The following is a 19438-nucleotide window of genomic DNA, read 5'->3' on the forward strand; positions in this document are numbered from 1 at the left end:
TTATCATATTCAGACTTTCCTTCTGAAATGTTTAATAGCACCATAAAACATGAGAAATATGCTATAATCTGTCCAGAAATATAATAACCCAGAGCAGTTTGCACCGGATAAAAATAATGTTCGATTAATTACAGTTATTAAAACATGATCATGGAAAAAATATGTATTTACTAATGTGTTAGTGTTTTTCAGCTGCTTTGCTTTTGGTACAGTTTAAAAAGTTTTTGGTTCAGACTTTTGGGTAGTTTTTTGTACATTCGCCAATAGTAGGAAGACATACTCAAACCTGGATAAATGTAAGAAAAATAAGAGAAATTGAGGGGTAAACCAGACTTAAATTTATTTTTTATTTATTACCAAAAGAAAAACATTTCTGAAAAAATGTTTTATAGGCAAACTTTTTTAGTGTGCAGTCTAAGACGATGAAAAGTTGAGGCTCTTCAACTTACTGGGAAGGTTTTAAATTAAATAGAATTAGCAAGCTGCTCTGTTTGCATATGTTATTTGAAATGTCATCCACATTGTTTTAAGCTAAAAGATGCTGTTAATGGTTTGAAATTTATAACAGTTGATTATTTGGTTGATTAATTACTTTAACTCATTTTACCAAACCGAGCAAGGTGCTAAAATATAAAATGTTTACTGTGTTTATATGTGTCACAGTTTCGTGTGCTGCCATATGGTGACTCATGTTTAAATTCGTCTGGAATTTTTCACTACTGAAAGATGAAAAAATGTACACTGAGAATAAGAATTTTAAAAGAATAAATGTAATGAGAAAGAATAAATATCATCCGCTGCCAGGGTATTGTTAATGAAGAAAAAGCATGTTTTTTTTTTCCCATTAAGCCTAAAACTAAATCCTTCAAAAATTGGTGTAATTCAGCAAAAAAAAAAAAATACAAGTATCTAAGCAATTGTGGTTGAATCCAAATGAGACCTGCAGCATCCTGCACATCTATTCACACTCTTTAAAATAAGTTTTAGAGTAAATAGTGTGAATACTAGATAAAACCATTAACATCTCAGTCTTTTATATCTCATTCACCACCCTCTTCACCCTACTTGGTGCCAAAATAAACATTGGTCATTGTATAGTTCTGCTTTTCACAGCATCGGTTGTTCTAAGCTTATTTATGATTCCAGATACTGTAAATATTTTTTGAGGATATATTAGACATTTCCTGACTCATAATGATCAACAAAAACCTGTCTTCCTTGATTGGCATGCTCCTTTGTCTTTCCTGTCTTGATAAGTGGCTATTGTGATGTGGCTATAGTTATATCAGAGGTAAATAAAACTCAGATCTTTAGACAAAGGTTTCATGACAAAAAAAGAAAACATATTTCACACACCTTAAACAAATGTTGGTGCCCCTCGTTTAATGTATGAAAAACTCACGATGGTCACAAAATAAATAGAATCTGACCAAAAATAATAATATACACAAATTCTATGAAAATGAACAAGTGAAAATCAGACAATACTTTTCAACCATGCTTCAACAGGATGGTTTAAAGAAGAAAAAAAAACACTCATGAATACTCCTGGATTAGACTGAAATAATATAACCAAAGGGATATGTATAATCCAGGTGTGTCAACTAATTTGTATCATAGGTGTTTACTATCTTGTAATCAGTCAGTGTGCCTACATAGAGGTCTACAGCTATTTGATGACATAGGCTGTGTTTGAATTAAGTAGCTGCATCCTCCCAAGGACAAATTTGTTGGCCAGTTAGGTCAGTGCATCACTGTGGCCCCTTCAGATTTGGTTGGGGGTACAGGTTTGTTGTATCCTCCATTCTCCTGGGTATCCCATGATGTATTGCGAGTCCAAGCAAGGCGGCTGCTCCGCTCAAAGGAAAAAGTGAAATGGCGAAGAACAGTGGTAAATATTTAGTTTAATATAATACAAATATGTGAATAATTCTGTCTTAAATTAATGAAAACAGTTAATTAAAATGGTTACACAGTCAGCTATGTTGTGGGTAATGTTTGGTTTATTTATTTTATCTCTCCCTTTGCAAATGGGTTTGCTTGACATTTAAGCACAGAATCAAATATCTGTGCAGTTTTGGGACTACAAATCTGCTATCTGCGACACAGCCACTGCAATTGAACACATCCACACCCGACATGGACCAGAGGAAGCAAAGGAAAGCATTGTCTAAGTAAATTTAAAACTAAACTATAGACATTATAGATGTTAAGGTGTTTTTATAAGATCTCCTAGCAGCTTGATGTTTCTGAAACTACAGCTGCACATATTATTCAGAAATCTAAGATCCATGGGGCTGTAGCCGACCTCCCTGAATGTTGTCACAGGAGGAAATTTGATGACAAATCGAAGAGTCGGATAATATGAATGGCAACAAAAGCACCCAGAAAGACTTCCAAAGACATTAAAGGTGAACCAAGGAGAACACCATTGTTGAACACAAATTAGAAAAATCAGAAAGCCAGACTGAAATTTGCCAAACTACATTTTAACAAGCCATAAAGCTTCTAGGAGAATGCTCTATGGACAGAAGAGATACGATTTGAACTTTTTGCCCAGCTGTATGATCACAGATTGAAAAATGAATCATATTAACAAAAGAACACGGTCCCTACTGTGAAACATGGAGGAGGCTCTGTTATATTCTGGGGCTGCTTATTTATATTTATTTCGGTGCAATGGCATGTTAGACTATCCAAGTCTAGAGAGAAGTGTGCTACCCAGTGTTAGCCATGGCAGCCAGACTAAATTGCACAGAGCATAATTCCGTCTGGTAAAGAGCTGTTGACTCTGACTAGATCTGGCTAGACCAATCACAGAGCAGGAGGCAGGACTTCACGGTTCATGACTTTCAATGCCAGCATTAAATATGCCTTTCTGCTAGCATAACAAGCTGCCGACCGCAACAAAGCAATGTGGAAATGAAGATTAAGAATGTACCCGAGAGCACACTTTATATCCTCTAAATTTTTAGGCAAAACTGCAAATATCTTTCACTGGATAGTTTCATTGACTACGGAAGTACAAGATCAGAGCATGTCACTTGGAGTTTTTGCATCATATCCTTAGTTATCCGATTGGTTCTAACCTGATGAGGCTGACCTTGTTAGTCTCACCTTTGAAATCAAGCTTTACCAGGCCTTTACCAGACTGATATGCAGTGTATGCGTCATATTAGTCTGGCGGTCCAGGCTAGCCCAGTGTCAGAAAGCTTGGTCACAGTCGCAGGTCAAGATAAAAACCCTAAACAATGGCTAAGAGGAAAATATTGGACTATTTAGAAGTGGCCCTCTATGAGCCTTGCCCCACATGCGATTGATCATCTTTGGAAGGAGATGAAACATCCCTTCTGGAAAAGGCATCCTTCAAACCTGAAACCAGTGGAGCAGTTTGCTCATAAGCATGGACCAAAATACCTGCTGAGAGCAGAAGTATTAAACAAAATATTAAATTAAGGGTACCGTTTTTTTTTTTTTTTTCCAGGCTTGTTTCGCTGTTTAATAAGATACATTTATTTAATCATTCTATTGAAGCATGGTTGAAGAGCAATGTTTGAATTTAATTTGTTCATTTTCATATAATATTTTCATTATTACTTTTTTCAGATTTAAATTATGTATATTACCTTTGCGGTTTTTCTTTTATTAAATAATGGATACCCACAATTCTGTCCATCTGTCAACTTACTTTGCTTTCTAGAAAATCTTACGGATACCAATACGGGTGTCAAAATGAATTTATAAGATGTTAATTCTATAGATCTAAAGCAACTGGTCTGCCAGAGGTTTTGTTCCTGTTTAGGTTAAGCACTAAGAATCATACTTTTTTTCCCATTGATTTTTCGTGCACAGTTAAAAGGTAAAGTGAGGGATTTTTTGCGAATTTTTGAATAGAACTGCTCTCTCCACTTTAAAAAAAGTGCACATGCACAACCATGAATCTGCTCCCGAGAGGGAACACATATTAAACGCGTGCAAGAGAATTCACAAGCCCATTTCTCCTGGTGCACGCTCTGTTTACAAGTTGCTGTCTGCATCGCTCATACAAGCTTACGTCTCTATGTCAGTCTCACCACCGGTAAGTGAGAATGGGGACCAGCACATAGGACGGTCTTACGTAAACATACCACCAGAATGATTGACAATTAGGAGGGCCACTTATTTTGATGATACACCCGGAAAAAGAACATCCTCCACTATACCTTTAAGACAACCTGCAAAATTACCTGAGGATATTTACAGTTTCATAAAGAATGAAAATGTGTACATATACAAATTAGATCTTTTTTTATCAGTTTATTGAGTGAAAAAATCCATTCCAACCACATTTATTTAATGGCTGGAATGGATGGATTTCACCATGTTATTGAACATTACAGGATATATCATATGTGTGAGTGTGATGCTGTATGGCATAGCTAACACCACATAAATAGAACAATGATTCTAGCTGATTTATGAGCCTCACTCAATAGTACTCTCATTAACAGCGGACATTGACTGAGGTGCGTGTAGTCATGCATCAGGTGCAGAGGGACAGAGGCTGTTTAGAGCAGGCTTTTATCTATTTACCCTCTAATCAGAACCTCAGATTCGATCCGCATATCCTCCTCCTCTGGCAATGGACTGATATGTTCTCCTAATGTAGCAGTAATTTATTATATCATGCTACTACTTCCCCGCTTCCCCAGGGTAGGTCTCTGTGGTGCTATGACAATTGCTCACCAGGTAATTATCAAGCTCACACTCATCTTGCTCCAAAGGTCTGAGAGGGGGAAATTTTAATGTATTATTCTACAGCTCAATACCAGTGACATTCACACTTAAACTTTGAAACATATTGATTGGTATAATTTAATCAGAGGTGCTATTTTTAAAATAACTTTAGTATAGTATTAGATTAGTATAAGATATTACAAAATCAATGTTTGTATTTAATTTGGTTTTTACTGAGTCACTGACAAAAATAAATTAAGGCATCCTAAAAAAAAATAAAAATAAAAAACAGTACACAGATTCCATCAGTTTTGAGAGTTGAAAAACAATGATGTGCTTTAGATTTAATGAGGAAAGATTAGGGCAGACTATTAAATAATTGTTCTTTATTAGGAAATGATCAAACATTGTGGTCTAACTGGATTTACTTTAGTTCTGTAAAAGGAAACAGATTTTCTTGTATTTTAAATTGCTCTTCACTGTTTTGAGTCACGTATATTTTTTTTCCTTCTTTAGATTATTTATTTAATACCAACCCCTTATTTACCATCACCATCCACATCCACTGCTATAAGCTGGTCTAAGATGTAAATAGTCAGCCAGTGTGACGTAAGAATAACAGAAATTCCCTTGATTGATGGAACATAAAGGATCTCCAAAAAAGCATAACACTTTTATGATGATGTTTTTAATTGTGTGTTATCATGGTGGTGCTGTATCAGGGTCCTGTGTGGAGCATTTAGAAACATTTGACACTGATGGACCTGTATCCATGAGTTGATGCCAGCCAAACTTGGTGTCATATTTCAGTACTGTAAGCCCATCACTTCCAATTCATGTAAGAATGGGTGTGGTTTCTGCGCACATTAACATGCTGCACCATTCTCATTAAAACCATTGGGATTACACTTTATTCACTCTTTTAGATGGATGCAAAGCACACTTTTTCTCTTATTATGAAAGAAGGAAGTGCAGAGGAGATTCTACACAGAAAACCTTTCATCTGATTCGTCTTATGCTACTGATAATGTGATTTTAAAAGCTGACAGATTAATTATTAATGCTAAAGCATTAGCACCAGTTTGTAGGAAGAGGAGATTTTTTTTTCTGTACTGCTGCTAAATTTATACCGGAAGCTCAAAAACCTTCCCTATATTGAGCAAAGCTGGGACAAGGTCATGAACACCATCAGGTTCCCACCAAATACCCATGGCAGTAGCACTGGTTGTTGTAGAATTTTTGTATTTTCCAATCCATTTACACTGAAATAGGTTGCATACTAAAGTGTGTACAGTAGCAGCAGTCTCATCTAGTAAAGGGATGAGATTTTCCTTTTAAGAAAATTCTATAAAAGAAGGATTAAGTATTTTTGAAATGAGGTTTAAGCATTTACACAAAACTCATGATTAGTTATGAAGTTTAGAGAAAATGCTGCAACAATAATCTTGTTGACGACAAACTGTCAGAGTAACTGAGGTCAACACATTATCTCTAAGAACTATTTCTCTGTAAATAATCATAAATAAATAAATACATAATCCGTTTAACATAATTGATTTGAAATATACACTTGAAAAACGATCTAGAAATAAGAAAAAATTTCTTAAATTAAGTGTATTTACCCTTGATTTGAGTAGATAAATTAGATAGTTTGCCAATGGAACCAGTATTTTTACTCTTAAAATAAGATAATTAGATAATAGTTACTTTAAATTAGACAATGCAATTGTGTTTTCTTATTTTAAGTGTAAATTATCTTGTTCCATTGGCAAAATGTCTCTTTCATCTCGTCAGTTCAAGAACAAATGTACTTATTTTAAGAAAAAAAATGACTTATCAAGATTTAGATTTTTTTGCAGTGTATCTGCCAAATACAAATATTATGACAGTTAAAAGGTTTATAGAATATTTATCAAATAAACTATTACTTCATGAGACTCATGAAATATGTGATAGATATATACTCCCCTTTTGTTTTGACTTATAAATTAGCTTTTAACTCCAGAACCAATTAATTTTTGTGACAAACTTTGAAAAACATGAAAAACTGTAGAACTACATCTCAACTGTAACTACTGAGAAATTGGATCTCAATGAGACAAGCTCTGTAAATAAATGTGACATGAAAAGAATGAGAACCTTGAGCATACAACGTAGTTATAACTGCTTTAGAAAATATTGCAACAGAGGGATAGCAAAAAAAACATTTGATTTACTTTACAATATGATAGTGCGGCAATTATTTTTCTTGTCTATTGAAAAAGTCCTATTTGGATTGAATGTGCTTTTGTTTACTTTTAAAATTCACAAGCGCCTTTTTGTTATCAAGCTACTTAGATCTCAGTTTCACTTGACTTTGTAGCAGGTTTCATTTTCTTTTTAAATATATTATAATAGATTTCTTCTGAAAAATAAGAATGTATTTTGAGCAGCACTACAATGGAATGTCATGTCAAGAACTTTTAAATTATCTCCACAACAACAAAAAATATATATTAACATGTATTATGCTGTGTCCTTAGAATACCTCTTTAAAAGATTAGCTGTATCTTCAGCCTTGAGAATGGCAGTAGGAAATGTATTCACAATGTCTGTATAAAATGATGGATCAGGGGGATTTACTGCTAATGTCTAAGACAAATTACCATAAAAATAAATTAAACTTAAGGCAGTAAGGTGCAGTGGTGATAGGATGAATTTATAATTCATTCCTTTACGCAGTTCTCTATACCCACTAATCTGAGAGTTACAGCAGTAAATGTTCTGTTATGCAGGTTTAGAGCATGTTAAGAAATTTGAAAAAGCATATTCACTTAAATTTTAGAATCATTCTATAAGACATCTGTGCAAAATTTGAGTCAGTGGGTCAGAAATATACACACACTGGGCAGGTTTAAATCCAGTTGTCTTTATCCTTCAATCCTTGTCTCTCAAACTAAGCACATTGTTTTTGGTGGTGTGATTGTTCTGCAGCAGTGCGACCCTGGCAGTAAAAGGAACAGAACCAGACACATCCTCCGCCTTCCTGCCTCAGAGAAAGCAGCCTGTCCAGAGCTGGTTCAGTCAGAACCTTGTCTTTTAAACAGCACCTGCTTCACTTACCAGTACAAAGTCTCAGGTATGGCCATCTAACACACTGTTTTAATATTATGTTAGATAAAGAGGCAAATATTTAAGGATCGAGGGGAAAAAAAGCCAGTTTTGTCATTGGTTCATAATCATATATGTCTCATGTGTAGAGCAGCTACATAAAAAAAGGCATGCCACATGTGTCTTTATTTTCTCTATAGATCAAAGGTTTTGTCTCTGAAAACATAATTTGCATTTCTAGCCTTTTGTGTTTAGCTCCTAAGCAATACCTGTTTTAACAGCCACGTTCTGTATATATCCTCTTAAATTCCAACTGAGCTGCTGCTATTTTTCTTAAATCTTCATCAGCGTCACAGTGGCTGACTAAAACTAAATTATGTTAGTAGGTACAGTTCATTTCATGGAAAAAATCTTATGTGCATTGCTTTTTAGTATCATGGAAAATATTTTGCTTTAAATAACTGGTGCTCTGGCATAGCCTTCTTATGCAGCTGAGATGCCCACATACACTATATTGCCAAAAGTATTTGCTCACCTGCCTTGACTCACATATGAGCTTAAGTGACATCCCGTTCCTAATCCATAGGGTTCAATATGACGTCGGTCCACCCTTTGCAGCTAGAACAGCTTCAACTCTTCTGGGAAGGCTGTCCACAAGGTTTAGGAGCGTGTTTATGGGAATTTTTGACCATTCTTCCAGAAGCGCATTTGTGAGGTCGCACACTGATGTTGGACGAGAAGGCCTGGCTCTCAGTCTCCGCTCTAATTCATCCCAAAGGTGTTCTATCGGGTTGAGGTCAGGACTCTGTGCAGGCCAGTCAAGTTCATCCACACCAGACTCTGTCATCCATGTCTTTATGGACCTTGCTTTGTGCACTGGTGCACAGTCATGTTGGAAGAGGAAGGGGCCAGCTCCAAACTGTTCCCACAAAGTTGGGAGCATGGAATTGTCCAAAATGTCTTGGTATGCTGAAGCATTCAGAGTTCCTTTCACTGGAACTAAGGGGCCAAGCCCAGCTCCTGAAAAACAACCCCACACCATAATCCCCCCTCCACCAAACTTTACACTTGGCACAATGCAGTCAGACAAGTACCGTTCTCCTGGCAACCGCCAAACCCAGACCCGTCCATCAGATTGCCAGATGGAGAAGCGCGATTCGTCACTCCAGAGAACGCGTCTCCACTGCTCTAGAGTCCAGTGGCGGCGTGCTTTACACCACCGCATCCGACGCTTTGCATTGCACTTGGTGATGTATGGCTTGGATGCAGCTGCTCGACCATGGAAACCCATTCCATGAAGCTCTCTGCGCACTGTTCTTGAGCTAATCTGAAGGCCACATGAAGTTTGGAGGTCTGTAGTGATTGACTCTGCAGAAAGTTGGGGACCTCTTCGCACTATGCGCGTCAGCATCCGCTGACCCCGCTCCGTCAGTTTACGTGGCCTACCACTTCGTGGCTGAGTTGCTGTCGTTCCCAAACACTTCCATTTTCTTATAATACAGCTGACAGTTGACTGTGGAATATTTAGGAGCGAGGAAATTTCACGACTGGATTTGTTGCACAGGTGGCATCCTATCACAGTTCCACGCTGGAATTCACTGAGCTCCTGAGAGCGACCCATTCTTTCACAAATGTTTGTAAAAACAGTCTGCATGCCTAGGTGCTTGAATTTATACACCTGTAGCCATGGAAGTGATTGGAACACCTGATTCCAATAATTTGGATGGGTGAGCAAATACTTTTGGCAATATAGTGTATATCACACATGCAACTGAAACCAGATATTTTGCATGCAAAGGACAAATTAAGCCATTTTTCTGTCTGACACTGAATCTTTCCAGTTTTAGGTCTGTTAGGATTGCCTAAATTGTTTCAGTGTCAGAAAAAAGATGCAGAGATTTTTTTTAGACTTTTTTTAAACTCCAAACCTAAAATACTGTATGTTTGCTATACCTTTAAACTTTCTCCCCCTTATGATTCAAAATATGGAACAGAGACATGAAATAAACTTCAGTCTACTTACAAATTATATTCAGCAATGTTTATATACTATGTTGTATTAACTTTGGTGACAACAAAAAGCCAACGTTGTTACGTCAAAAGCTAACGTTAGTTAAACGTTAAGTTTGTAACATTAATCTGACATCATTTAGTTGCTGTCAAGTTGTGTTGGTGAGTTACCAATATCCAACATCTGCTCAACATTGAGTACTAATGTTCAATTAGGAAAGGATTTTACATAAATCCATCTTACAATTTCATATCATAATCCAATGGTAATCCAACGTTGGGCTCCCACATTGTTTCAGTGTTACTTCAATGTCAAGTGCCTGTTGCATAGCAAGTTAAAAGTTATCTTAGTAATCCTAACTGACTTTAAACCAAAACAGTTTCAAGGCAAGGCAAGGCAAGGCAAATTTATTTGTATAGCACAATTCAGTAGAAAGACAATGCAAAGTGCTTTACATGATTAAAATACAGGAAGATAAAACAGAATCAAAGCAAGTAGGAAAAAAATAAAAAACAAATAAAATAAAATAAAAAATGCAGAAACAAAAAAAGAATATTAAAAACAGTTGGATTAAAGAAAACATGTTTTTGTTGAACTGTTTAACTAGAACAGTCGAAGGCAATCCTAAACAAATGTGTTTTTAGTCTTGATTTAAAGGAACTTAGGCTTTCCGCACTTTTACAGTTTTCTGGAAGTTTGTTCCAGATAAGTGGAGCATAGGAACTAAATGCTGCTTCTCCATGTTTAGTTCTGGTTCTAGGTATGCAGAGCAGGCTGGAGCCAGAAGACCTGAGTGGTCTGGAGGGTTGATAAACTGATAGCAAGTCTGTGATGTATTTAGGTGCTAAGCCATTCAGAGATTTATAGACTAACATAAGTATTTTAAAGTCTATTCTCTGAGATACAGGGAGCCAGTGTAAGGACTTTAGAACTGGGGTGATATGCTCTACTTTCTTAGTCTTAGTGAGGACACGGGCAGCAGCGTTCTGGATCAGCTGCAGCTGTCTGATCCACTTTTTAGGCAGACCTGTGAAAACACCGTTGCAGTAATCAATTCGACTAAAAATAAACGCATGGATTAGTTTTTCCAGATCATGCTGAGACATTAGTCCTTTAATCCTGGAAATGTTCTTCAGGTGATAGAAAGCCGACCTTGTAATCAATTTTAAATATTTTAAAGATGATTAAAAAGAACCCCATGTTATTAGTTTTACACTGTATTTGAGTTAGGTTTTAACTATATGCGCTATTACTACCGACTCAATAGAAGTGCTATGCAAGAGTACCAGCAATATTCCACTTGTTAGGGATTGATCTCATGCCAATCTCATGCAAATTGAATCTGTCTTTTCAATCAGTTGTTTTTTAACAAATGGTATCAAAAATAGTGTGTTTGAGTCTGCCTTTTTTAACAAAAAGCTGTCTCTTCACTCACTGTATTCTGTAAAGCTCAGACTGGTCTGTTGATTAAGAAACTGAGATTGTGAGGCAATCTGTCAGGGTTCTTTAAAATACAGCACCTCTCTATGAAGCATTGTAAAAATGTGCTATATGGGCATATTAGTCACTGGGTGGTGGGGGGGTGAATTGAATGTAAATGCAAAGATGTAAAAAAAAATACTGTCACTATCTTTTAATGTTTACTCACATTCATTCATCAATTTTGTTCCCCCCCAATCCTTTCCTAAGTCTGTACTGCAAAAAAAAAACAAAAAAAGTCATGCACATGTAACAATGTTTTGTGTGTAGACTGGAGTACCTGCCGGCTGAGTGAAAATGCCATCTGTGGTCAGGGTTACCGGTCGCGTCTGCTGGACTGTGTGCGGAGTGATGGTAAAACTGTGGAGTTGCAGAAGTGCCAACAGGTAATGGCCCTATAAAGATAGAGAGGCCTTAAATAAAAAGCCTGCAGAGGAAAGCAGTTTGAGCTTATTGTTGGCGGATGTTTAATCTTCACTTATTCTCCTTGATACAGACACACAAGGGCTTTACCAGGGGCTTTGTTTTAATTGCAAGTATATCCCAATTCACATTTTATATCTGCTTAAAAATTTAAACCCATCCAGATTATAAGAGAATGAAATACTAATGAATTTGTTATATTTACTCATTAAGAATGATGTCTTTGTGCTAAACAGAAGAAATCTTGTGTTCCTCCATTTCAGTGAGGGGTTATTGATGGTTAATGCAGGGCTTACTCTGCTGCAATAGTTTATAGTATATTGAAAGGCTTGTCGCTTCATGCTTAACTGCTAATGTTGCCTCTAATCTTGAAACCAATGTTTCAATAAGCAGTTTACCACTAGGTCAACAGAGCTTAATGGTATTGTGTTATCTCAATTGTGCGAAGACAAATAGTGTTTTTGGGATGCTGCAATAAAGGGAAAAGCAGATGTTTCCTCTGCAAAATTGAAAAGATGCAGCAAATATATTGAGATATCTAAGAAAATGCATTTTAAACTAAATAATACATAATCATCTGATGATTTTTTACTTTTAGAATTCAGACTTAATTTGAGTACGGTATGTTAAGTTAGTGGGGGAAATAATTTTAATTTTAAGAAATAACTTTCATAACCTCCTTATTCCATTTAATTCAGCATATTTAAAAATTTGACAACAGCTTTTTCATATGTAATATAAAAATTTTTTACACAAGCAGAGTTTGTATAGGAACTGGACAGAGGGCCATATTCTTTTACGAAATGGCCTAAAGATTATTTTGTATGTTTATCTATGTTTATGTTTCCAAAATACAGAGGGAACATTCATGCCTAAATTTTTCCTACACTTTGCTGATTGATTGATTGATTGATTGATTGATTGATTGATTGATTGATTTATTTATTTATTTATTTATTTATTATTTTTTTTTTTTTTTTATTTATTTATTTCCTTTGAGCTAATATGTTTATTTCAGATTGGAAATAAGAAAGACAAGATCTATGTAAAAAGGGATAAGAAACCAAAATAATTAAACTGTTTTGCATAGTGGCATGTTGAAAAGTATCTACCCTCTTCTAAATAATCATTCAGAATCACTTTTATTGGCATTACTGCAATCAAACACTTTATATATTTTCTAACCCGGAATATGCATTAAGGATTTTTCTTAAGTGATGAGCTGCAAGTCTCTGAAGCTGGAGGGCTCCCCTGCCATCATTTTGGTCTTTAGCTCCCACCACAGACTTTCTATCAGTTTTAAAATGGGACACTGGCTGAGCCACCCTCCTTTTTAGGTGAAATTCAAATGCAGTAAAATTTAAAGATCACTTGAAATATAAATCTTTGATTAATATAAATAAAACTCAGTTTAATTAGATATCTGTAACTTGAATGTTACTAGTATACTGTAGCAAAAACTGGCATACTGTTATAACAAACTCTCCTTAGTATACATTAAATGTTGTCTACATGCCAACTGATTGTGATAAAGCCAGAATATTTTTTTTTCTTTAGAAATTTGATAAAAATGTTTATTGTTCCAAACTCTGCCAGGACTGAAGCCTAGTGTGTTTCCAGAGTCACATAAAAAGCTTGTGAAATTGTGAAATGTTAACAATTGTAAAAAAAATTAACTTTGAATGAGGACAGCAACCGCATTCAAAGCTGAGCACAGTAAAGGAACTGTAATTCTGCTGACCTGTTTTGCTTGCATTATGCCATTAATTCTTTCAAATTCTGATGAGTAGTGAATGAAGCATAAGGACATGCCAGCACATAAATGGTTGACGAGTCACAAAGCCAATCCTCTGCAGCGACAACCTCTTTACCCAAACCTAAAACCTGTAGAAACTTGACCAGGGCTCCTTATACACAAAGCCATAGATAAAGAATGCAGCACTTAACTACAATGGCTGTTAAAGGAATGGAGGACACTGTGGTCTACACTTTAAGAATCCACCACAAACTTTGCTGCTGCACTTCTTCTTGTTAAGTTTCTATTAATATGAGGGCTTACAGAAATATGTATATTCGATTTTCTTTGTTATTCTTATATTACCAGTTTGATATATGTATATTAAAATGCTCAGCTGCAGCTCAAGTACTGAGAGATATATTAACTAGTTGTAAAAACCAACTGCTGCATCTCAATCATTCTAAAACGAGCTGCAGCTTAACTTGAAATATGAAACCATGGCCGTTTGCTTTAGGGTGTCTTTTTATTATTGTTGTCGATGTTGTTGGAAATAACGAGTAGGCCCGCCACTCAGCTCAGCTTCTTTTTTCCACAGTTTGGTTTGATCAACAAGTTGCAGCTGTTGGAGAGCTGCATGGTTGACTGTCCTGTCAGCTGCATCCTCAGCGAATGGTCACCGTGGGCGGATTGCTCGCACACCTGTGGGACTCAAGGTAAACATTATAATAGTCAAACTTAAACTCTGTCGAAACAACAGCAACGGCAACCTTGAGTACAGTCACCGTGAACATAATTAATTGGCATCAAAAATTTATCTAATCAGGCATTCACCAATATGCTCACCTTTGCAATATGTTTAATGCATATTTAATAAGAAAGGGTTAATTTCAGCTAAATGATGTGCAGTTCACTCGTGCGGATGCCATAAGCTATATGGCATGCTTTAAGATGAAGTCAGTAATCATGAACCTGGCATGTCAGTAATCACTTTGAGAAAGACATCCTGACCTCATGCAATATACAGAAGTAATGATTTAACCCGGATCTATATATTGTTTCTTTGGCTTCCCAAAGTCAGTCTCCAAAAGAGAAAGCTTGTTAGCCTGCTAATTAGAAAGACTCAGCACTGTCTCCTCAAGTTCATTAATTTTAATTTGTAGCTGGCTGTCTGTCAGCTCAAACTTAACCCCTCACTCCAATCAGCTCACACTTGCAGCAGCTCTTGGCTGGGGATTTAAACTGGAGGTTTTCTCCCTCACTGTGTCTCCCAAGGCTCTGCCACAGAGACTTTTTCTGCCACTCGGTTCCTCCTAACAGAAAGACAAACACATCTTTGAGCCTCAATGGGGGATTTGTGTTGTATCTGTTTCAACCATTGCAAAGATTATGTTATGTTTTGTCCAGACACCATGGGAATGCTAATGTGCTTGGTTTGATTTTTTTTTTTGTTTTGTTTTTGGACAGAACTGAATTGCTTTTTACTGTGTGTGCCTGGTGCTTGACAACAATTACAAAAAAGAAACAAAAAAACATAAAAAGACACAAATTTAGCTGCTGTCTTGTGAATTGTCAATTTAGGTAATGCCTTTACTGAGCCTCCTAGGATTCTGCAGACTAAGGAAGTAAGGTACAGAAATAGTCCAGGAATGATACGGATACTCGCCGTGCAATAGACTGGGGACCTGTCCAGGGTGTACCCCGCCTCTCTCCGGTAGACAGCTGGAAATAGGCACCAGCATCCTTCGAGACCCCAGTAGGGATAAGCGTGACAGAAAATGGATGGATGGATGATAGCTTATAGCAATATGCTCTGGAATTTCAATCCAGCAATATTGTTTGATAAAGTTCTACTTAGTTCTACTAAAACTAGAACCTATGAGCCTGCCAAACACAACAATAATACAAAATTTCTATTTGACTTTAAAATCTGTAAATTGTAATTATTGTAAAAATAAATATTTTTTTCTATTTACCATTGGCAGAAATAATTTCTGAGGAAACAAATCAGATATTAAAAGAAATGAAATGTAGGTGAGTAAGGACTGATGCACCTATTAATGCATTTTAACACTAATCACTTGCACAGAGTTGAGGAAATCTGTATAAATGTATAAGGAAAATAATCTCATCTATGCTTATGAAACTTTTTGAATGATTTTATATTATAAAAAAAATGTCTAGTAAAACAAGATGGTAAAAAAACAGTAGTACAGATTGACCTTGATTTACAAAAGGATTGAAAAATACAAGTATAAGTGTAAAAAATACACTATAAAGAGAAGTTATTGGTTTAAAAAATAAAAATGCAGCAGAAAAAACATAAAAATAATATAAGCAGGATTATAAGTTTATGTAATATGTAATATACAAATAATAAGAAGATATAAAAAGAAGTATTATCACTTTCAATGGGGGTCTGCAGAATTCTCTTTGTTATGGGGGGGTGTTCATTATGTGGGTATTGGCTCTTATGTTAGATAGTATGTTGCACTGCTGAGCAGGAGGCAGGCTTAAATAAGCCTATGCTTCTTCCTGCCCTGTTTTGGAAATGCCAAACTCTTTCTTAAAACTTTTTATAATAAATCAACATGAAATAGCAAATGTGTGAAGTTTTGATTAAAAAGTGACTCTTGTCTCACTTTACTCTGATATCCCTAAATACAATTAACTGCAACCCACTGCTTTTGAAAGTCATTAAAGCTCAAGGCCAAAATTTTTGGAGTGGCAGAATAAGCTTATTAAACAATATTCGAAACTCTGAACATGGACCACTGCTCAGCCCATCATCATATTGACATACTGTGTGTGAATGGGTAAATAACAAAGCTGCCATGGCTAGGCCATCCAGCTGATTTGACACAGTGGGCAAGTAGAGAGCATTGATCAGATGAGCATCCAAGATGTCTGTTTACTCTGAGGGAGCTGCAGAGTCCACAACTTAGATGGGAGAATCTGGCAGCAGGACAATTATTAGTTGTACAAAACAAATCTGAGCTTCTGAAAAAGCAGCCTTAGGAAAGCTGCTGTTAACAGAAATCCATATAATGTTATGTTTACAATTTGCCACAAATCACAATGGAATAAAGGTCTTTTCTCAAATGACAAAATAACAGCAGGTTTTAGACCTATTCTCTGCTTGGCAGGAAACTAGTACGATAAAAATCATCGTCAACATGCCATTCCCATCACAGTAGACATGCTGTTCAGAGTTGATGGAAAGTTGGATGGACCTCAATACAGGGTAACCCTGAGCAGAAATTTGTTACCAATGAGATGGCCTTACAGCGCCTGAGCTACAGAAAGATTGTTTAGGTATTTGTTTAAATGACCCATTCAAAGTCCAGACCTAAATCTAACTCAATTCCTTTTTTTCCCTATAAATTTAAAAAAAGCCTTTTACAAATTCAACCGGATTGATGATTAATGGACTGATCCAAAACTATTTAACATAGAATAATGGACAAAAAAAATGCCTTCGAATGTGCAAAGCTAGTGATATATACTAGGAAAAAACTGCAGCTATTGTTGCAGTAAAAAAGTGGTTCTACAAAGTGTTGAACCATGGAGACCAAATACAAATTCACACGAACATCAGTTTTATATATATCATTTAGTTTTATTTGTTAAACATTTTTAAAAGCCATATTTAAGTTTCCTTTATAATTATGTGCTACTTTGTGTTCTATTTGTGGTCATTCACATGACATATTATGGAATATATAGAAGGAAAGTGTTGTAAAGTGACACAAAGAAAAAAAGCAAGATGCTGTATTGGGATAGAAGCTAGCCACTTTTTGTCTGTTTTTTCAGAAAAACTCCTTCATGCTTTAAGCACTGTACTTCAGTTGGACTTTATCTTAAGCCCGTTACGACTATTTGACTTGATGCTTGACACAGTTTTCTAACTGTAACTTTCAACTCACATTAACAGTTGGTACCTGAAATACAATTATTGTTGTGGATGGGTTTCTTTTCTAAAAACATTTACCTCTCAGCACAGAATAAATCGTCTTTTTTCTGTATGTGGCGCTGTACCTACAACACACCTCTCTGTGGCTGGTTGAAAATACAATTCCTTTCACACATTATTAACGGCTCACTTGAACAAGGCACTTTGTTAGAGAACCTCTGGTTTTCAGGATTAAGTGGCAAAATGGATCATGTGTTTCACACTTGTGCTAATTTATCTTTGCCTAGAGAAAAACATTTCTTGGAAAAATGAGAAAGTAAAGCGACTTTTCATAACTAAAAAAACGATTATCCAATTTTATTTTGTCTTACAGAGTCCTGCGTATTTTTTCCTCTGAAGCATTTTTGATTTCTCCCTACTTTTTACATGCAGCTGAGTTTATGTTCTCTATTAATGCACACTTGTTTCCAGCTGATGCAGTTTGTCACTATAACAGTAGTACCTTAAAATGCTTTTTTAAATTTTACAGATGCAGCAAATGCAGCAAAAGACAATGTTTCATTTTAAAACTAGGTTGCAGCTTGCAGATGTTCTCTGGATCTGTTTAACTGTTCATCTAAATGGTGTGTTGGCCCTGTCGTTATGTAGGTCACTCTGTACGAACCCGGAGAATCCTTCAGGAAGCTCATGAGGAAGGTCGTCCCTGTCCCAACCAGCTTACTCAGACAAAACCTTGTTCCATAAAGCCTTGCTATATGTGGCTGTTGAATGACTGGTCTGCATGCACTATTGAGGTAAGGCTTACAATACCTTGATATTAAACATGTACATATCTCTAGTTCCCTTCCAATTTTGTTGAAGCCATATATATATATATATATATATATATATATATATATATATATATATACAGCAATTAAATTATGCTTCAGTATTAATACTGTTTAGGTGGATAAAGTCCAAAATTTCATGCCAATTGGAGGAAGTTATCCATCAAAGAACAGCCTATTGCATTAAGGCATTAACTGTGCAGCAACACCTTATCCTAAGCAAGTAGTGATAGTAAAGAGAAACAATTTATTTTTAACAGAAAGAAACATTCTGTAAAACCAGGCTCAGTAGGAGTGGCCCTTTGCTATGACTTGCAAAAACTTGAACTGGATGGCTTTCTATGATATTGGTTCCTTTACATCATCTTCAAAATAATATAAAACATACTTATAAGGCAGATTATTTGCTTGATGTACAAGAATTCTAGTCATTTAATTAAACATTAGCATGATAATAACACAAACAATACAGTATTACTGTTGTATTCATTCTGATGTCTTAAGCAAAAGCTCTGTCACAAACGCACTAAAGTAGGAGAACTTTTGAATGGAAAATAAAGCTGAGTCTAGAAAGTTTACTGTCGCAACAGCTGAAACTGTCCCCATGTTAAAAGAATATATATGCTGCTCTATCTTAATTTATAAAATATATATATTTTCATAATTTTTTTATGTTGATAAATTAAGATTGTTCTTTGTTATTTACTCATGACTTTAACTGAAAAATAGAATTCAAGTAAATTAAACTTACTTAAAGTAGATTAACCAAAACAATCAATAATTACAATTTTTTTCAATTAAATAAATGAAATTGAGAAGTAAACCAACTTGATTTTATTATGTGAACCAAATGAGCAACAATCTTTATACTAATTACTTATTTTACATATGTTATAAATTAAGTTAGGGCATATAACCAGCTTGGTTGTGTAATGCAGTTCAAAACTAAAATTTGTATAAATCATTCAATATTTTTAGAAGATTGTTTTTAGGAGATCGATTCCCCATCCAGTTGGTGCTTGGGAATGCTGAGGGCTTATGGGTTTTGTAGTATTTCATGTTTAAAAAAAAATCAAATAAAGTAATGGTAATAAGATTTTTTTTTTTTTTGTTGTGATGATGATCTTTAAAATAAAAAGCTGTACGTACTTAAACTATTCATGTTTTGCAAATAAAAATGAGAATGTCTGGTATCATTAAAATAATATTTGATTTCAATGCTAGAAAAAGTTTTGCAACAA

General features: G+C 35.5%; 1 protein-coding gene across 1 annotated transcript in view; it reads left to right on the forward strand.

Annotated features, from left to right (window-relative positions):
* thsd7ba (thrombospondin, type I, domain containing 7Ba) overlaps positions 1-19438 on the forward strand; it is a gene marked incomplete at its 5' end in the record, with an annotated part of 167317 nt that overhangs the window by 134561 nt on the left and 13318 nt on the right. The window contains 4 exons of the mRNA XM_038275473.1: positions 7690-7834; positions 11567-11682; positions 14053-14170; positions 18016-18161. Coding sequence (XP_038131401.1) covers positions 7690-7834; positions 11567-11682; positions 14053-14170; positions 18016-18161 — 525 coding nt within the window. The remainder of the gene's footprint in view (positions 1-7689; positions 7835-11566; positions 11683-14052; positions 14171-18015; positions 18162-19438) is intronic.

Source organism: Cyprinodon tularosa, unplaced genomic scaffold (assembly GCF_016077235.1).
Source record: "Cyprinodon tularosa strain WSP-4 unplaced genomic scaffold, ASM1607723v1 ctg96, whole genome shotgun sequence".
Classification (NCBI taxonomy): Eukaryota; Metazoa; Chordata; class Actinopteri; order Cyprinodontiformes; family Cyprinodontidae; genus Cyprinodon; species Cyprinodon tularosa.